Source organism: Mya arenaria, chromosome 4 (genome assembly GCF_026914265.1).
Source record: "Mya arenaria isolate MELC-2E11 chromosome 4, ASM2691426v1".
In the NCBI taxonomy this organism is placed as follows: Eukaryota; Metazoa; Mollusca; class Bivalvia; order Myida; family Myidae; genus Mya; species Mya arenaria.
Genome location: NC_069125.1, coordinates 79,919,493 through 79,936,833, shown reverse-complemented (window position 1 = coordinate 79,936,833; position 17,341 = coordinate 79,919,493). Strand labels below are relative to the sequence as shown.

Sequence of the window (17,341 nt, the reverse complement as noted above, 5' to 3'; positions counted from 1 at the left end):
TATGAAGTCATTGCAGCAATGCGTGTCACAGCTACATGATCAAGGTCACAATTGGAGGGATATGAAGTCACTGTAGCAATGCGTGTCACAGCTTCAAGATCAAGGTCACACTTTGAGGAATATGGAAGTCATTGCAGAACTGCACGCCTCGGCTCAAAGATCAAGGTCGTACTTGGAGAAGTATGGAAGTCATTGCAGTATTGCGTGTCTCAGCTACAAGATCAATGTCATACTTGGAGGATTATGGAAGTCATTGCAGTATTGCGTGTCTCAGCTACAAGATCAAGGTCACACTTGGAGAAGTATGAAAGTCATTGCAGTATTGCGTGTCTCTGCTACAAGATCAATGTCATACTTGGAGGATTATGAAAGTCATTGCAGTATTGCGTGTCTCAGCTTAAAGATCAATGACATATTTGGAGGAGTATGGAAGTCATTGCAGTATTGCGTGTCTCAGCTACAAGATCAATGTCATACTTGGAGGATTATGGAAGTCATTGCGGTATTGCGTGTCTCAGCTCAAAGATCAAGGTCACACTTGGAGGAGTATGGAAGACATTGCAGTATTGCGTGTCTCAGCTACAAGATCAATGTCATACTTGGAGGATTATGGAAGTTATTGCAGTATTGCGTGTCTCAGCTTAAAGATCAATGACATATTTGGAGGAGTATGGAAGTCATTGCAGTATTGCGTGCCTCAGCTACAAGATCAATGTCATATTTGGAGGAGTATGGAAGTCATTGCAGTATTCAGTATTGCGTGTCTCAGCTTAAAGATCAATGTCATATTTGGAGGAGTATGGAAGTCATTGCAGTATTCAGTATTGCGTGTCTCAGCTACAAGATCAATGTCATATTTGGAGGAGTATGGAAGTCATTGCAGTATTGCGTGTCTCAGCTACAAGATCAATGTCATGCTTGGAGGAGTATGGAAGTCATTGCAGTATTGCGTGCCTCAGCTACAAGATCAATTTCATGCTTGGGGGAGTATGGAAGTCATTGCAGTATTGCGTGTCTCAGCTACAAGATCAATGTCATGCTTGGAGGAGTATGGAAGTCATTGCAGTATTGCGTGCCTCAGCTACAAGAACAATGTAATACTTGGAGAAGTATGGAAGTCATTGCAGTATTGCGTGTCTCAGCTACAAGAACAATGTAATACTTGGAGAAGTATGGAAGTCATTGCAGTATTGCGTGTCTCAGCTACAAGAACAATGCCATACTTGGAGAAGTATGAAAGTCATTGCAGTATTGCGTGTCTCAGCTACAAGAACAATGTAATACTTGGAGAAGTATGGAAGTCATTGCAGTATTGCGTGTCTCAGCTACAAGAACAATGTAATACTTGGAGAAGTATGGAAGTCATTGCAGTATTGCGTGTCTCAGCTACAAGAACAATGCCATACTTGGAGAAGTATGGAAGTCATTGCAGTATTGCGTGTCTCAGCTACAAGAACAATGTAATACTTGGAGAAGTATGGAAGTCATTGCAGTATTGCGTGTCTCGGCTACAAGATCAATGTCATACTTGGAGAAGTATGAAAGTCATTGCAGTATTGCGTGCCTCAGCTACAAGAACAATGTAATACTTGGAGAAGTATGGAAGTCATTGCAGTATTGCGTGTCTCAGCTACAAGATCAATGTCATACTTGGAGGAGTATGGAAGTCATTGCAGTATTGCGTGCCTTAGCTACAAGATCAATGTCATGCTTGGAGGAGTATGGAAGTCATTGCAGTATTGCGTGTCTCAGCTACAAGATCAATGTCATATTTGGAGGAGAATGAAAGTCATTGCAGTATTGCTTGTCTCAGCTACAAGGTCAATGTCATATTTAGAGAAGTATGAAAGTCATTGCAGTATTGCGTGTCTCAGCTACAAGACCAATGTCATATTTAGAGGAGTATGGAAGTCATTGCAGTATTGCATGTCTCAGCTGCAAGGTCAATGTCATATTTAGAGAAGTATGGAAGTCATTGCAGTATTGCGTGTCTCAGCTACAAGATCAATGTCATACTTGGAGAGGTATGGAAGTCATTGCAGTATTGCGTGTCTCAGCTATAAGATCAATGTCATACTTGGAGCAGTATGGAAGACATTGCAGTATTGCGTGTCTCAGCTACAAGATCAATGTCATACTTGGAGAAGTATGGAAGTCATTGCAGTATTGCGTGTCTCAGCTACAAGATCAATGTCATACTTGGAGGGGTATGGAAGACATTGCAGTGTTACGTGTCTCAGCTACAAGATCAATGTCATACTTGGAGAAGTATGGAAGTCATTGCAGTATTGCGTGTCTCAGCTACAAGATCAATGTCATACTTGGAGGAGTATGGAAGTCATTGCAGTATTGCGTGTCTCAGCTACAAGATCAATGTCATGCTTGGAGAAGTATGGAAGTCATTGCAGTATTGCGTGTCTCAGCTACAAGATCAATGTCATACTTGGAGGAGTATGGAAGACATTGCAGTTTTGCGTGTCTCGGCTACAAGATCAATGTCATATTTGGAGGAGTATGGAAGTCATTGCAGTATTGCGTGTCTCAGCTACAAGATCAATGTCATACTTGGAGGAGTATGGAAGTCATTGCAGTATTGCGTGTCTCGGCTACAAGATCAATGTCACACATGGAGGAATATGAAAGTCAATACAGTCTTACGTGTCTCCTCTATACCTTTTATTCTTTTAACATCCTGTTGGGTGCTTATAAGCCCGTGGAAAATCACTTTAGGGTCAACCCAACATCGGTGTTTGACATCAAAGTGAGTTACGCGTTTATTTTCTGAGTTCTAATTCGTCAGAGCATGTGAAGTCAATTTGCAAGCGTTAAATATACGAATATTGTATGAGCAAAGTCGTATTTATTCGTTTACAATTACAAGCGAAAAAATATGAAATAGAACTTAAGAAATACCATGAAAGTTTCTAATATATTACAACACATGTAAATGAACAACAAACCTTTTTGCAATAGAAAGATAGTTCATGCCAAAGTACGGGTCTACAGAAAGGCAACAATATGTCCCTGATCAATGGAGACTCTAGTTCCCGAACAATGGAGACTCTATTTTCCGAACAATGGAGACTCTAGTTCCCGAACAATGGAGACTCTAGTTTCCGAACAATGGAGAGTCTAGTTCCCGAACAATGGAGACTCTAGTTTCCGAACAATGGAGACTCTAGTTTCCGAACAATGGAGACTCTAGTTTCCGAACAATGGAGAGTCTAGTTCCCGAACAATGGAGACTCTAGTTTCCGAACAATGGAGACTCTATTTTCCGAACAATGGAGACTCTAGTTTCCGAACAATGGAGAGTCTAGTTCCCGAACAATGGAGACTCTAGTTCCCGAACAATGGAGACTCTAGTTTCCGAACAATGGAGAGTCTAGTTCCCGAACAATGGAGACTCTAGTTTCCGAACAATGGAGACTCTAGTTCCCGAACAATGGAGAGTCTAGTTTCCGAACAATGGAGACTCTAGTTTCCGAACAATGGAGAGTCTAGTTTCCGAACAATGGAGACTCTAGTTTCCGAACAATGGAGACTCTCGTTCCCGAACAATGGAGAGTCTAGTTTCCGAACAATGGAGAGTCTAGTTTCCGAACAATGGAGAGTCTAGTTTCCGAACAATGGAGACTCTAGTTTCCGAACAATGGAGAGTCTAGTTTCCGAACAATGGAGACTCTAGTTTCCGAACAATGGAGACTCTAGTTCCCGAACAATGGAGACTCTAGTTCCCGAACAATGGAGACTCTATTTTCCGAACAATGGAGACTCTAGTTTCCGAACAATGGAGACTCTAGTTTCCGAACAATGGAGAGTCTAGTTCCCGAACAATGGAGACTCTAGTTTCCGAACAATGGAGAGTCTAGTTCCCGAACAATGGAGAGTCTAGTTCCCGAACAATGGAGAGTCTAGTTCCCGAACAATGGAGAGTCTAGTTCCCGAACAATGGAGAGTCTAGTTCCCGAACAATGGAGACTCTAGTTTCCGAACAATGGAGACTCTCGTTCCCGAACAATGGAGAGTCTAGTTTCCGAACAATGGAGACTCTCGTTCCCGAACAATGGAGAGTCTAGTTTCCGAACAATGGAGAGTCTAGTTTCCGAACAATGGAGAGTCTAGTTTCCGAACAATGGAGACTCTAGTTTTCGAACAATGGAGACTCTAGTTCCCGAACAATGGAGAGTCTAGTTTCCGAACAATGGAGACTCTAGTTTCCGAACAATGGAGACTCTCGTTCCCGAACAATGGAGAGTCTAGTTTCCGAACAATGGAGAGTCTAGTTTCCGAACAATGGAGAGTCTAGTTTCCGAACAATGGAGACTCTAGTTCCCGAACAATGGAGAGTCTAGTTTCCGAACAATGGAGACTCTAGTTTCCGAACAATGGAGACTCTAGTTTCCGAACAATGGAGAGTCTAGTTTCCGAACAATGGAGACTCTAGTTCCCGAACAATGGAGACTCTAGTTTCCGAACAATGGAGACTCTAGTTTCCGAACAATGGAGACTCTAGTTTCCGAACAATGGAGAGTCTAGTTCCCGAACAATGGAGACTCTAGTTTCCGAACAATGGAGACTCTAGTTTCCGAACAATGGAGAGTCTAGTTTCCGAACAATGGAGACTCTAGTTCCCGAACAATGGAGAGTCTAGTTTCCGAACAATGGAGACTCTAGTTTCCGAACAATGGAGAGTCTAGTTTCCGAACAATGGAGACTCTAGTTTCCGAACAATGGAGAGTCTAGTTTCCGAACAATGGAGAGTCTAGTTTCCGAACAATGGAGAGTCTAGTTTCCGAACAATGGAGACTCTAGTTTCCGAACAATGGAGAGTCTAGTTTCCGAACAATGGAGACTCTAGTTTCCGAACAATGGAGAGTCTAGTTTCCGAACAATGGAGACTCTAGTTTCCGAACAATGGAGACTCTAGTTTCCGAACAATGGAGAGTCTAGTTTCCGAACAATGGAGACTCTAGTTTCCGAACAATGGAGAGTCTAGTTTCCGAACAATGGAGACTCTAGTTCCCGAACAATGGAGAGTCTAGTTCCCGAACAATGGAGACTCTAGTTTCCGAACAATGGAGAGTCTAGTTCCCGAACAATGGAGACTCTAGTTTCCGAACAATGGAGAGTCTAGTTTCCGAACAATGGAGACTCTAGTTTCCGAACAATGGAGAGTCTAGTTTCCGAACAATGGAGACTCTAGTTCCCGAACAATGGAGACTCTAGTTTCCGAACAATGGAGACTCTAGTTTCCGAACAATGGAGAGTCTAGTTTCCGAACAATGGAGACTCTAGTTTCCGAACAATGGAGACTCTAGTTTCCGAACAATGGAGAGTCTAGTTTCCGAACAATGGAGACTCTAGTTTCCGAACAATGGAGACTCTAGTTTCCGAACAATGGAGACTCTAGTTTCCGAACAATGGAGAGTCTAGTTCCCGAACAATGGAGACTCTAGTTTCCGAACAATGGAGAGTCTAGTTTCCGAACAATGGAGAGTCTAGTTTCCGAACAATGGAGACTCTAGTTTCCGAACAATGGAGACTCTAGTTTCCGAACAATGGAGACTCTAGTTTCCGAACAATGGAGAGTCTAGTTTCCGAACAATGGAGACTCTAGTTTCCGAACAATGGAGACTCTAGTTTCCGAACAATGGAGACTCTAGTTCCCGAACAATGGAGACTCTAGTTCCCGAACAATGGAGAGTCTAGTTCCCGAACAATGGAGACTCTAGTTTCCGAACAATGGAGACTCTAGTTCCCGAACAATGGAGACTCTAGTTTCCGAACAATGGAGAGTCTAGTTTCCGAACAATGGAGACTCTAGTTTCCGAACAATGGAGAGTCTAGTTCCCGAACAATGGAGACTCTAGTTCCCGAACAATGGAGAGTCTAGTTCCCGAACAATGGAGACTCTAGTTTCCGAACAATGGAGAGTCTAGTTTCCGAACAATGGAGACTCTAGTTTCCGAACAATGGAGAGTCTAGTTTCCGAACAATGGAGACTCTAGTTTCCGAACAATGGAGACTCTAGTTTCCGAACAATGGAGAGTCTAGTTTCCGAACAATGGAGACTCTAGTTTCCGAACAATGGAGACTCTAGTTCCCGAACAATGGAGACTCTAGTTTCCGAACAATGGAGACTCTAGTTTCCGAACAATGGAGACTCTAGTTTCCGAACAATGGAGACTCTAGTTTCCGAACAATGGAGACTCTAGTTTCCGAACAATGGAGACTCTAGTTTCCGAACAATGGAGAGTCTAGTTTCCGAACAATGGAGACTCTAGTTTCCGAACAATGGAGAGTCTAGTTTCCGAACAATGGAGACTCTAGTTTCCGAACAATGGAGAGTCTAGTTCCCGAACAATGGAGTCTGCAGTCTCTCCAGTGTTCCTTTATGCAGGATGCTTTCAAAATTATACACCTAGTAACACTGCTTGTTTCTTTTCGAGATATTTCAAAACTAAATACTTCGCCGTTAAACTCAACATACACTTTTTTGAGGAATTTAACTTTAATCAGCATGCAATGGCACACACCATATGTCACAATTCCTTCTTTATGACACCCCGTGCTAAAAGTCACATTCCTAACTCCTATTTGTCACATCCCCATTGCTGTATGTCGCGTGTCCCTGCCATATGTCATCACCCTGCTGTAATTGACACCCTTGCTATATGTCACCCCTGCTATAATTGTAACCCCCTTGTTATATGTCATCCCTTGCTATAATTGTCACCCCTTGCTATATGCCACCCCCTGGTATACATGTCACCCCTTGCTTTATATCACCCCCTGCTATACATGTCATCCCTTTCTATATGTCACCCCCTGCTATGCATGTCACCCCCTGCCATATGTCACTCCCCTGCTATACTTGTCACCCCTTGCTATATGTCACTCCCCTGCTATAGTTGTAACCCCTTGCTATATGTCATCCCTTGCTATAATTGTCATCCCTTGCTATATGCCACCCCCTGGTGTACATGTCACCCCTTGCTTTATGTCACCTCTGCTATACATGTCATCCCTTTATATATGTCACCCCCTGCTATACATGTCACCCCTTCCTATATGTCACTCCCCTGCTATACATGCCATCTCTTGCTATATGTCACTCCACTGCTATACATGTCATCCCTTGCTTTATGTAACCCCTGCTGTACATGTCACCCCTTTCTATATGTCATCCCTTGCTATAATTGTCACCCCTTGCTATATGCCACCCCCTGCTATAAATGTCGCCCCTTGCTTTATGTCACCCCTCTATACATGTCATCCCTTTATATATGTCACCCCCTGTTATACATGTCACCCCTTGCTATATGTCACTCCCCTGCTATACATGTCATCCCTTTTTATATGTCACCCCTGCTATACATGTCACCCCTTGCTATATGTCACCCCCTGCTTGTATTGTCATCCCCTGCTATATGTCCCATCCCCAACTGCTATTTTTAACATCTCATTTCTATTTTGCCCATCTCTCTGCTATATTTCAACCCCCTGCTATACATATCACCCCCTGCTATTTGTCACCCCCGGCCATATATATTTCACCCCCGGCTATATATGTCACATTCCCCTGTTATATGTAATATACACCTGCAATATGTTTCTCACTGTTGTATGCCACAATCCCTGCTATTTGCCACACACCCGGCTATATGCTACAATCCCTGCTATATGTCACACACCCTGCTATATGTCACAATCCATGCAATATGCCACAATCCCTGCTATATGTCACACAACCTGCTATATGTCACACAACCTGCTATATGTCACTCATCCTGCTATATGTCACATACCCCGATATATGTCACACACCCTGCTATATGTAACACAACCTGCCATATGTCACACAACCTGCTATATGTCACTCATCCTGCTATATGTCACACACCCTGCTATATGTCACACACCCTTCTATATGTCACACACCCTGCTATATGTCACTCATCCTGCTATATACCACAATCCCTTCTATATGCCACACACCCTGCTATATGTCACATACCCTGCTATATACCACAATCCCTTCTATATGTCACACACCCTGCTATATGTCACAAACCCTGCTATATACCACAATCCCTTCTATATGTCACACACCCTGCTATATGTCACACACCCTGCTATATGTCACACACCCTGCTATATGTCACACACCCTGCTATATACCACAATCCCTTCTATATGTCACACACCCTGCTATATGTCACACACCCTGCTATATGTCACACACCCTGCTATATACCACAATCCCTTCTATATGCCACACACCCTGCAATATGCCACAATCCCTGCTATATGTCTAACACCTTGCCATATGTCACAATCCCTGCTATATGTCACACAACCTGCTATATGTCACTCATCCTGCTATATGTCACACAACCTGCTATATGTCACACAACCTGCTATATGTCACACACCCTGCTATATGTCACACAACCTGCTATATGTCACACACCCTGCTATATACCACAATCCCTTCTATATGCCACACACCCTGCAATATGCCACAATCCCTGCTATATGTCTAACACCTTGCCATATGTCACAATCCCTGCTATATGTCACACAACCTGCTATATGTCACTCATCCTGCTATATGTCACACACCCTGCTATATGTCACACACCCTGCTATATGTCACACACCCTGCTATATGTCACACACCCTGCTATATACCACAATCCCTTCTATATGCCACACACCCTGCAATATGCCACAATCCCTGCTATATGTCTAACACCTTGCCATATGTCACAATCCCTGCTATATGTCACACAACCTGCTATATGTCACTCATCCTGCTATATGTCACTCATCCTGCTATATGTCACACAACCTGCTATATGTCACACACCCTGCTATATGTCACACACCCTGCTATATGTCATACACCCTGCTATATGTCATACCCCCTGCTATTTACCACACCCCCTGCTATATGTCAAACACCCTGCTATATGTCAAACTCCCCTGCTTAATGCTCACTGAAACCGTTTTGTCACATCCCACATAATTTCACAAATGCTTTGATTGAATGAATAGGTTGAACACCCGGATTACATGCCCTAGCTTGTCAAACAGAGTGACAGGTCCTCACTAGTCACACTGACTGGCTGCCTTCGTAAACTTTAGATTATGCCTGATCAAACACAGAGACACTACCCATCAGGCATACAACACTGTTTCAACGTTGAAAGATGACTGGATACTAGTCGTTATTTCAACGTTGAAATTGCAACGCTGTACATTCTTCTTTCGTTCATACTTTTCGATGAAATATGGAGTTTTATTAGTGAAATGACGACAGTGGAAATATCACTGCAAACTAAGGAGTGAAAGTATCAACAGTTAAGTACTACTTTCGAATTCCATTGTAGTTACTTCCCCTTGATTACAACGAAATCACAAAATGTTGCCAAAAATAATTTGAAATTTAAAAAAAGTTGCATAAGTTTTAATAATTCTTATTTACAAACGTTTTCTTGAATTTTGAAGCTGAATGTTCGAACATTTGCTTTCATACAAAACAAATTACAGTCATAGAAATTAAACGTTTGGATGAACAATCCCAAATTCTAATACCAGTGCTTAACTTAAAACATTAACAAGCCCTGCTATATAAAAAACATGAGCCATCCCGGAAAGCATTCTCCTAGTGCTGGGCTTGCGGGCTTGTGCTAATTTCGACCACTGAAATTACAGACGAAATCAACGGCTCGAACATAAATACGATGCTATATCATGTACAAACATTCTGAACTGTGTGTCGCTGTAATTCGTGACACTAACTTCCCGGAAAATTCACATAACACTTATCAGATCAACTGACGATTTGTTTACCCAAACCCACACCTCAAAATTTGTCAGCAACCTAGCGTGGTCTTCACTCTTTACATGGAAAACGACCCGTCTTCAAGGGAATAAGTGTAGTCTCTGACAGTGAGGGATTACTGAATACCTACGTATCATGAAACACACTCTTAAACTAAGAACACTATTTTTATCTAATGACTTTACGCAATTGTTTTGCTAACACATTCGACCTTTCAAATTTTCATTCAATTAAATGGCGCCGTAGTAAGTTGGTCATGTATTGATTTAAAAGTGTTTTCGTGCATTAACTGTTATTATTTGGAACATAGATGCATTAATAAAATATCATTAATTGATGTTCATGATGTTCATAACATGTTTGCACTAAAAATGAGTCAATAATAAACTTTTTTTTTTTAAATCGAAGAATTTTATCGAACCGGAAATAGAAAATTGACAGCTACGTCACCAGCTAAATTTGCGTGAGGGGCGTCCCACGAGTAGCGACGAAGAAAACACTCTTTTCCAAAATCGGAGTTTTATAAAAAATAGTCTAATAAACTAAAAAAAATCCGAAAATAAGCAACCCCCCCCCCTCCAGAAAAATGTTGATTTCAGTGCAAGATCGTAATTAATTTCATTCGTGATAAAAAAGCTATATTTTCACTCCGCCACTCGTGAAACTATGTTTGTCATTTACACTCGTAAAATAAAAAACGATCATCCATTGAAATCAACAAATATAATTTATTTTATTATACCTCACGTGACCTGTCCAAACTGAATTCTCATATATACAACCTGAGAAATTTCATAATGTATTACGTGGCTTTAAATACATACACTATTTATGACAACATTTCTTTAACAAATATATTTCGTTTGTTAACATGCTACGTTCAAAATGTATTTTCAATACTTTGTTGTTGTACGTTGTACACTAACTTGTGTAAACAAAATATATGTACATTTGATATTGATCATTGTCGATTGGAAATTAGTTTAATAAGAGGTGTCCAGAATCTTGAAAATGCCTTCCTTGGAAATCATAAGTCTTATTTGGAAGGATTCCTAGTGGTCAATTACCTCTTACGTATTCTTCTTCTACGGCTTCAGTAACTTTTGATAAAACTTTTCCTACAGCTGCTTCAACGTTGAAACTATTCACCATGACTGAAGGCCTAGTAAAGTGACTTTTTACATAATCGTCTCATGGACAGTCAAACTAACATGAATCGTGTTTGGAAAATTTTATATTCGAACGTTTAGTAAGTACCATTGGACACAAAATACAAAGTCACCTTGACTGACCATGACCGCTAGGAACGTTTCACTACCTCATGATTGTACCAAGACTATGCCATGTTTGTTTCACATTAATGCTCATTCACAGTATACAACATGTCCGGCTGGACGCACTGAGTGGGCTGCTTATGAAATGCGTTTTGTTGGAGTCATCACCGACACGCTGAATCTTGTTCGTGATTCTCACTATAGAGGCCGGCTCTTTTATTTGCGGGACAAAATTGGAGTGGTTGTTCACTGTGGCTGTATGGTCATGATTGAACTGACTGACATTGCTCTGATTTAACCTCTTTGCCGGTGATTCCATTGGCGTCGAGTTACCCGACTTTGATCGTTTCACATCTTCGAAGGACACGGGGGAGTATAATGACCGTAGCTCACCGAATTCGGTAGACTCGTGCACGTTGCGCCTCTGTACGCTGAACACGTCGTTTTCGTTACTCCTGTTGACCTTAGAGAGCTCCTCAAGCAGAATGGAGCCGAACGGACAGCGCGTGTTGGGGTTTTCCACCGGTTCCCGGCTCAGCAGCCAGTACGTCTTCATCGACCCTTTGCCCTGTAAGACAGCAGTGGAGTTATCGTATGTTCGAGAAGGGAATTATGTTGCAAATTAATAGTAAATGTTCACATTCAATAACATCGACAAAAGCGATATAAATCAGTGTATGGCTGACCTTGACGGGGATGGTCCCCCGCTCCTCCAGAATGTACGGGAAGTCCAGCAGCTCACGACGCGTCGTCTCGCTGATGTGGATCTTGTTCGCCTGAAACACACAACCTTATATCAAAAACAGTATGCGGTAGCTTTTGTGATAACGACTGGAGTAAGTTATGATTTTGTTAAATGATATCGTGTAGAAAATAATAGATGTGTGGGGCGCGTTGTTAAGGAAGCAGGAACTATGTGACATGTTCTATGCAAAGGAATTATCATGGGGGACTATAAGTATCTTCCATGGCCGAGTTTGTAAGATAGGTTCATCCCGACCCGAGCGTATAGTGTTTTGCGGAAACTCGGTAAACCTCGTTTCCGCAAAACACCCTGCGCGAGAGTTGGGTTGAACCTAACTTACACGAGCAGTTTAAGAAGATGCTTTTTCGTCCCACCACAGTATAAAAGATAAGTCATATGTATTTTTTGCTGGAACTCATTTGTGCGTAGTGAAAATAAATGCGTATGGATATGTGATAATTTGTGGCTGTCATGGATATGCGCGAAGTGATTCAGATTATGTTAATAGTCAAGTCGGTCTTTAAATAGTTCTGAGGAGTGTAGCATTATTTCTTGAAAGGTGCGTGAAAACTTTTTATGGTGACATTTGAACCGAGAAATAATAAATTAGCATTCTAAATATTGCCACAAGACAAGGTTTCTACAGACGACAGTCTTCAACAGGCGGGGGGGGGGGGGTAATTACAAAGTGATGACCATTAAAAAGGAGTTCCATATGGGTACTTGTTTTTTCTCTGCCCGTGGGCAAGATAAGAATTTCTAGCCTGGTTATTTTTTGAGATCTACTTATCTGAGATGAGAGAAAATAGCGTTTGTAATTGATTATAAAGGCAGCTATAGAGCGTGGTCACCTCGCCGTTCGTCTCCATGCGCGAGGCGGTGTTCACGGTGTCGCCGAACAGGCAGTAGCGCGGCATCTTGATCCCCACCACTCCCGCCACCGTGTTCCCGGAGTGTACACCTGCCAACAAACAACAAGTTCACATACAGCACATTACTAGGACACATGCTATAATTGAGTAACTAATTCGTTCTAAATAAAAACAAATACTTACTATATTAGATACTATTTAATCAGATATCGCGAAAAGTCATTTTTCATTTATTTTGTGGCACTTCACACACTGAATCACAAATCATATTTCAGTGACAGATTACGCTAGTTGTAAGCCGATCTCATGTCATATTTTTGTAACGTACCGACGCGTATCTTCATGTTGCCGTTGGTAGAGGGGTCGCGGAGCTCGGCCATGGCGTCTAGCATGTCGAGGGACATGTCGCATATATGGAGAGCGTGGTAACGTGTCTTGTCCGGGGCGCCGGAAACCACCATGTAGGCGTCACCGATAGTCTCCACCTGTAATACAAAAAACTCATCATGTACTGTTCCTCCACCCGCCCCTAAAACCACTGCATATACACATCACAACCACGGATACATCATATGTACGTTGAACATCTTTTATCAGCATAATTGTTCAAAAATTGATCAATTTATATTCATAACATTTTTTGTCTTAAAAACCTGATATCCATAGCTATTTATGTATGTGTGGCATGTTTATAAGAGCGCCCCACTTGCACACACAACACACTCAAACATGAACGTGGAGTTTGACTTTGTATGCAACACTTAGTTATGTCCTTAAAATCAGCTGTTGCTCATATCATTTGATCTACACTCGAGTATTCATTGAAACGCTTCGTTCAACTGATGTTAGACACTAGATTAGCTTAGGTGAAAGTGTTATCTTTTACAAGCCCTGAGCCAAAACGCATTACTTAGAAACATTTCAAGACATATAAACAACTCATATAAGTTGTTGAGAAGGGTCAAAATGTCTACTTTACTTTAAGAAGAAGGGGCCATGAAGACCCCAAATCGCGAATCTTGGTAACAAGCAATGAGGATGTACTTCAAGAAAGGTTGCCATAGAAACACACATTCTGTCCAAGTCAATGGCAGGTAAAAGTTACGTTCAAGTATGAATTTCACATAGAAACCATACAAAACATTGTTTAGTGTAGGTTTTAAATGTAAGTTCATCAACATTTGGCAGGGAAAATGACCTCTCCAGCATTTCACCTCGTGATCTATGACTAGATCTTCACATTGCAGTCATTTTTTACCAATCATTACATAGTCATCTTATTTATGTCGAAACTATAAGCATAAGGCATCGTGACACGTCTAGATTATTGGTCAGGTGCTGGATTCTGTAATTTTCATATGATCCGCTTCGTGCGATTTTGGGTAACAAAATATGTCGGAAATAATGATGTTTTCAATGCGTTTTAATTTCATCCAAATTTCTTTCTTTAAAAGGGTTGTCATTTCATGGTGATTTATGACAACTTCTTCATTCCTGTTTCCACAGCAACCACTGTTCTCGTTCCGACTTACCCCGGCTATGCAAAGTGTCTGCCTCAAACGGCCTGATTGTTTACAAATACTCAAACAAATTATCAAACTCTTCGTTCATAAAGTTTCATTTTATGGTAAAATAAATTACTAAAGCTAGTTGAAATATTGATAGGATTATTATGCGTGCCATTTCAATTATCTACCTTCGTATTCAGTTACCCAATATATGATTATCTTGCTCAGTTTTGGAGATATTGTCATGAATGTTTCAGTATTGCTTCCTGAACGGTCACTGAACAGATTGATATACCCAATAAAACAATAACATGTACATCCGAATTCGGCTCATTGTGTACATTTTGTACTTATACCTTACCAAACAAACATGAGCTCGACCTGCATTTAATGAAGGAGGTAGATCCTCGCACGTTTCCAGATGATGCGATGCAAATCAAACGAGTTCATTAATTTTTGCTATGATTTGACCAAGCAACAACGAAATCTGACCAAGTCCAATATTCAAAAGCTAATTGCAGACATAAAGTGATCACAATAGCTCACAAAGAAACCGCTCTGCTCAGATGAGCTAAATGTTTTAAAATTCAGGCATCAGAGCCCGAAGTCAATGTGACCTTGTAGACGTTGTGCTGCTCGCTGAGCTGGTCGAACTTGGTGTACATGGCGTTCAGCATGGAGACGACCTCCATGGGCGAGATCTGGCTGCAGATGCGCGTGAAGCCCACCACGTCACTAAAAAGGATCGTCACATTCTCGAACACCTGCAACATATACCCATAAACATATAATAAACCTGAAACAAAAACCCACAAACATATAATAAACCTGCAACAAATACCAGGGGAGGATCCAGGATTTGATGTTAGAGAGGGCGTACCTTTTTTCCTTACGCCCCTCCCTGAGAACCAAAATTAATTTGGTTTAAAGTGTTGACAGGGGGAGGGGTTGTGGGTTGTGAGTACTCCCCCATGAACAATTTAACAATTCCTAATCCGAAATGGTGTATTTTTGGGCGTATTTCTCTTTTTCTCTTATATTGAAATAAAAAGTAAACTGGGGCGATTTCTTTTTTTCTTTTTCTTTTTTTTTTTTGGGGGGGGGGGAATCCGCTATCCCCATGGATCCGCTAGTGAATACCCATACACTTAACATAAACCTTTAACAAATATACACACATTTATAATAAACCTGCATCAACTTTAGGGGTAGTGGTGGTGTGTAAGCTTATTTATACTTGCACTTAGCGAGTGCTCCGATAAGATTGTTAGCCATTTTAGGTTTTGGGAGCATAGTGCACACACATAATGTCTTCTAGTATTGTCGCACGGCACCCCCATTTAACGTCCCTCCCGGAAGACGATCAGTATTTTAGTGGTGCGGCGGAGAACCGAACCTGCGGCCCTTGGATTGACAGTAAAGTGTTACCATACCATTAGACCATGGATGCATCAACTTTAAACACGACCTACGGTTTAAATAGTAAAAGGGACGGTCCTAACAAAGGTATTTCGCATATCGGATTCCAGTTCATCGCACTCCCAAGAATTAATCGATTGGAGTAATAAAATCTCCAGGAGATGCATATATGAAAAAGATAATTGATATACCGGGGGATACACTAGAATATATGGCTGACCTTAAAAGCCCTTGATCATTAAGATGCTAGATATCAGAGCACAACTGCACCAGCTTATACTAATTCCGTAAAGATGTCACAAAGAGTATAGCAGTAAAAGCTGGAGGCAAAACTCACTTTACGATATTAAAAATGAAGCATATTCAAGAATTTATATCCCCCGCCGGAGGTTGCATTGTCGAAGAACCAAACATTTTAGAAACCACCACCAATGGAAGTTTATTTAAAAAATATATAAATATGGTAAGAATTGGGTAAAAACTTCACCATGATATTTGCTGTTGTGAACTCACCGTATCTTCATAGTATTGATTCATATTGCTTCATAAGGTTTATTTTCAGCAAAACAATATTTTGACATTTTCAAATACAATGTTGTCTTTTTTCAGAAATGTATCCGGCATAAAACTGGCGGAATTTTAGAGCACAGAGCGGCATCCTTGGTTATAGAATGCTTCTCATTGTACACTGAACATGTAGTCTTGTTTAAACAACCTTGTGTGTATAGTTTGTATCTTTCTAAACCTACATTGCTTTGTTATGTTAAAACGTTATAATCATGTCAACAAGATCAAGAAATGCAAGTGGCATTCTTATGATTGAACAAAATCTCCCGTACATATGACAACCTATACGCCAAGTCAAGACATATGTCTGCTGCAACACTCATAACAAGACATACGTCTGCTGAATACTGTGCATGGTAATGATATTCCTTTCAAACAGCTGCACTGATTCAGGATTGACCCAACAATCATTAAACCAAAAACAATCTCAATTACATTTTCAACATTCAAACCATCGGACACTATTCCTCCCGCTAGTGTACCAGGGACACATATCTTTTTAAAGATACTTCTTGTTATGAGTGATGCAGCAGATATTTTTCTTGTTATGAGTGATGCAGCAGACATATGTCTTTTTATGAGTGATGCAGCAGACATATGTCTTTTTATGAGTGATGCAGCAGACATATGTCTTGTTATGAGTGATGCAGCAGACATATGTTTTGTTATGAGTGATGCAGCAAATATACTTCTTGTTATGAGTGATGCAGCAGACATTTGTCTTGCTATGAGTGATGCAGCAGACGTATGTCTTGTTATGAGTGATGCAGCAGACGTATGTCTTGTTATGAGTGATGCAGCAGACGTATGTCTTGTTATGAGTGATGCAGCAGATATACTTCTTGTTATGAGTGATGCAGCAGACATATGTCTTGTTATGAGTGTTGCAGCAGACACATGTCTTGTTATGAGTGATGCAGCAGACATATGTCTTGTAATGAGTGATGCAGCAGACATATGTCTTGTTATGAATGATGCAGCAGACATATGTCTTGTTATGAGTGATGCAGCAGACATATGTCTTGTTATGAGTGATGCAGCAGACGTATGTCTTGTTGTGAGTGATGCAGCAGACGTATGTCTTGTTATGAGTGATGCAGAAG

General features: G+C 41.1%; 1 protein-coding gene across 2 annotated transcripts in view; it reads right to left on the bottom strand.

Moving 5' to 3' along the window:
- Window positions 1–10,639: 10,639 nt before the first annotated feature.
- The window catches only part of LOC128231803 (soluble guanylate cyclase 88E-like), a 100,799-nt gene continuing 94,097 nt past the window's right edge, over window positions 10,640–17,341 (bottom strand). For both annotated transcript variants that reach the window (XM_052944998.1, XM_052944999.1), the window contains exons 7-11: window positions 14,870–15,016; window positions 13,073–13,229; window positions 12,724–12,833; window positions 11,814–11,903; window positions 10,640–11,695 (exon numbers count right to left, since the gene is read on the bottom strand). In XM_052944998.1, the coding sequence (XP_052800958.1) occupies window positions 11,222–11,695; window positions 11,814–11,903; window positions 12,724–12,833; window positions 13,073–13,229; window positions 14,870–15,016 (978 nt within the window). In that variant the 3' untranslated portion in view covers window positions 10,640–11,221. The remainder of the gene's footprint in view (window positions 11,696–11,813; window positions 11,904–12,723; window positions 12,834–13,072; window positions 13,230–14,869; window positions 15,017–17,341) is intronic.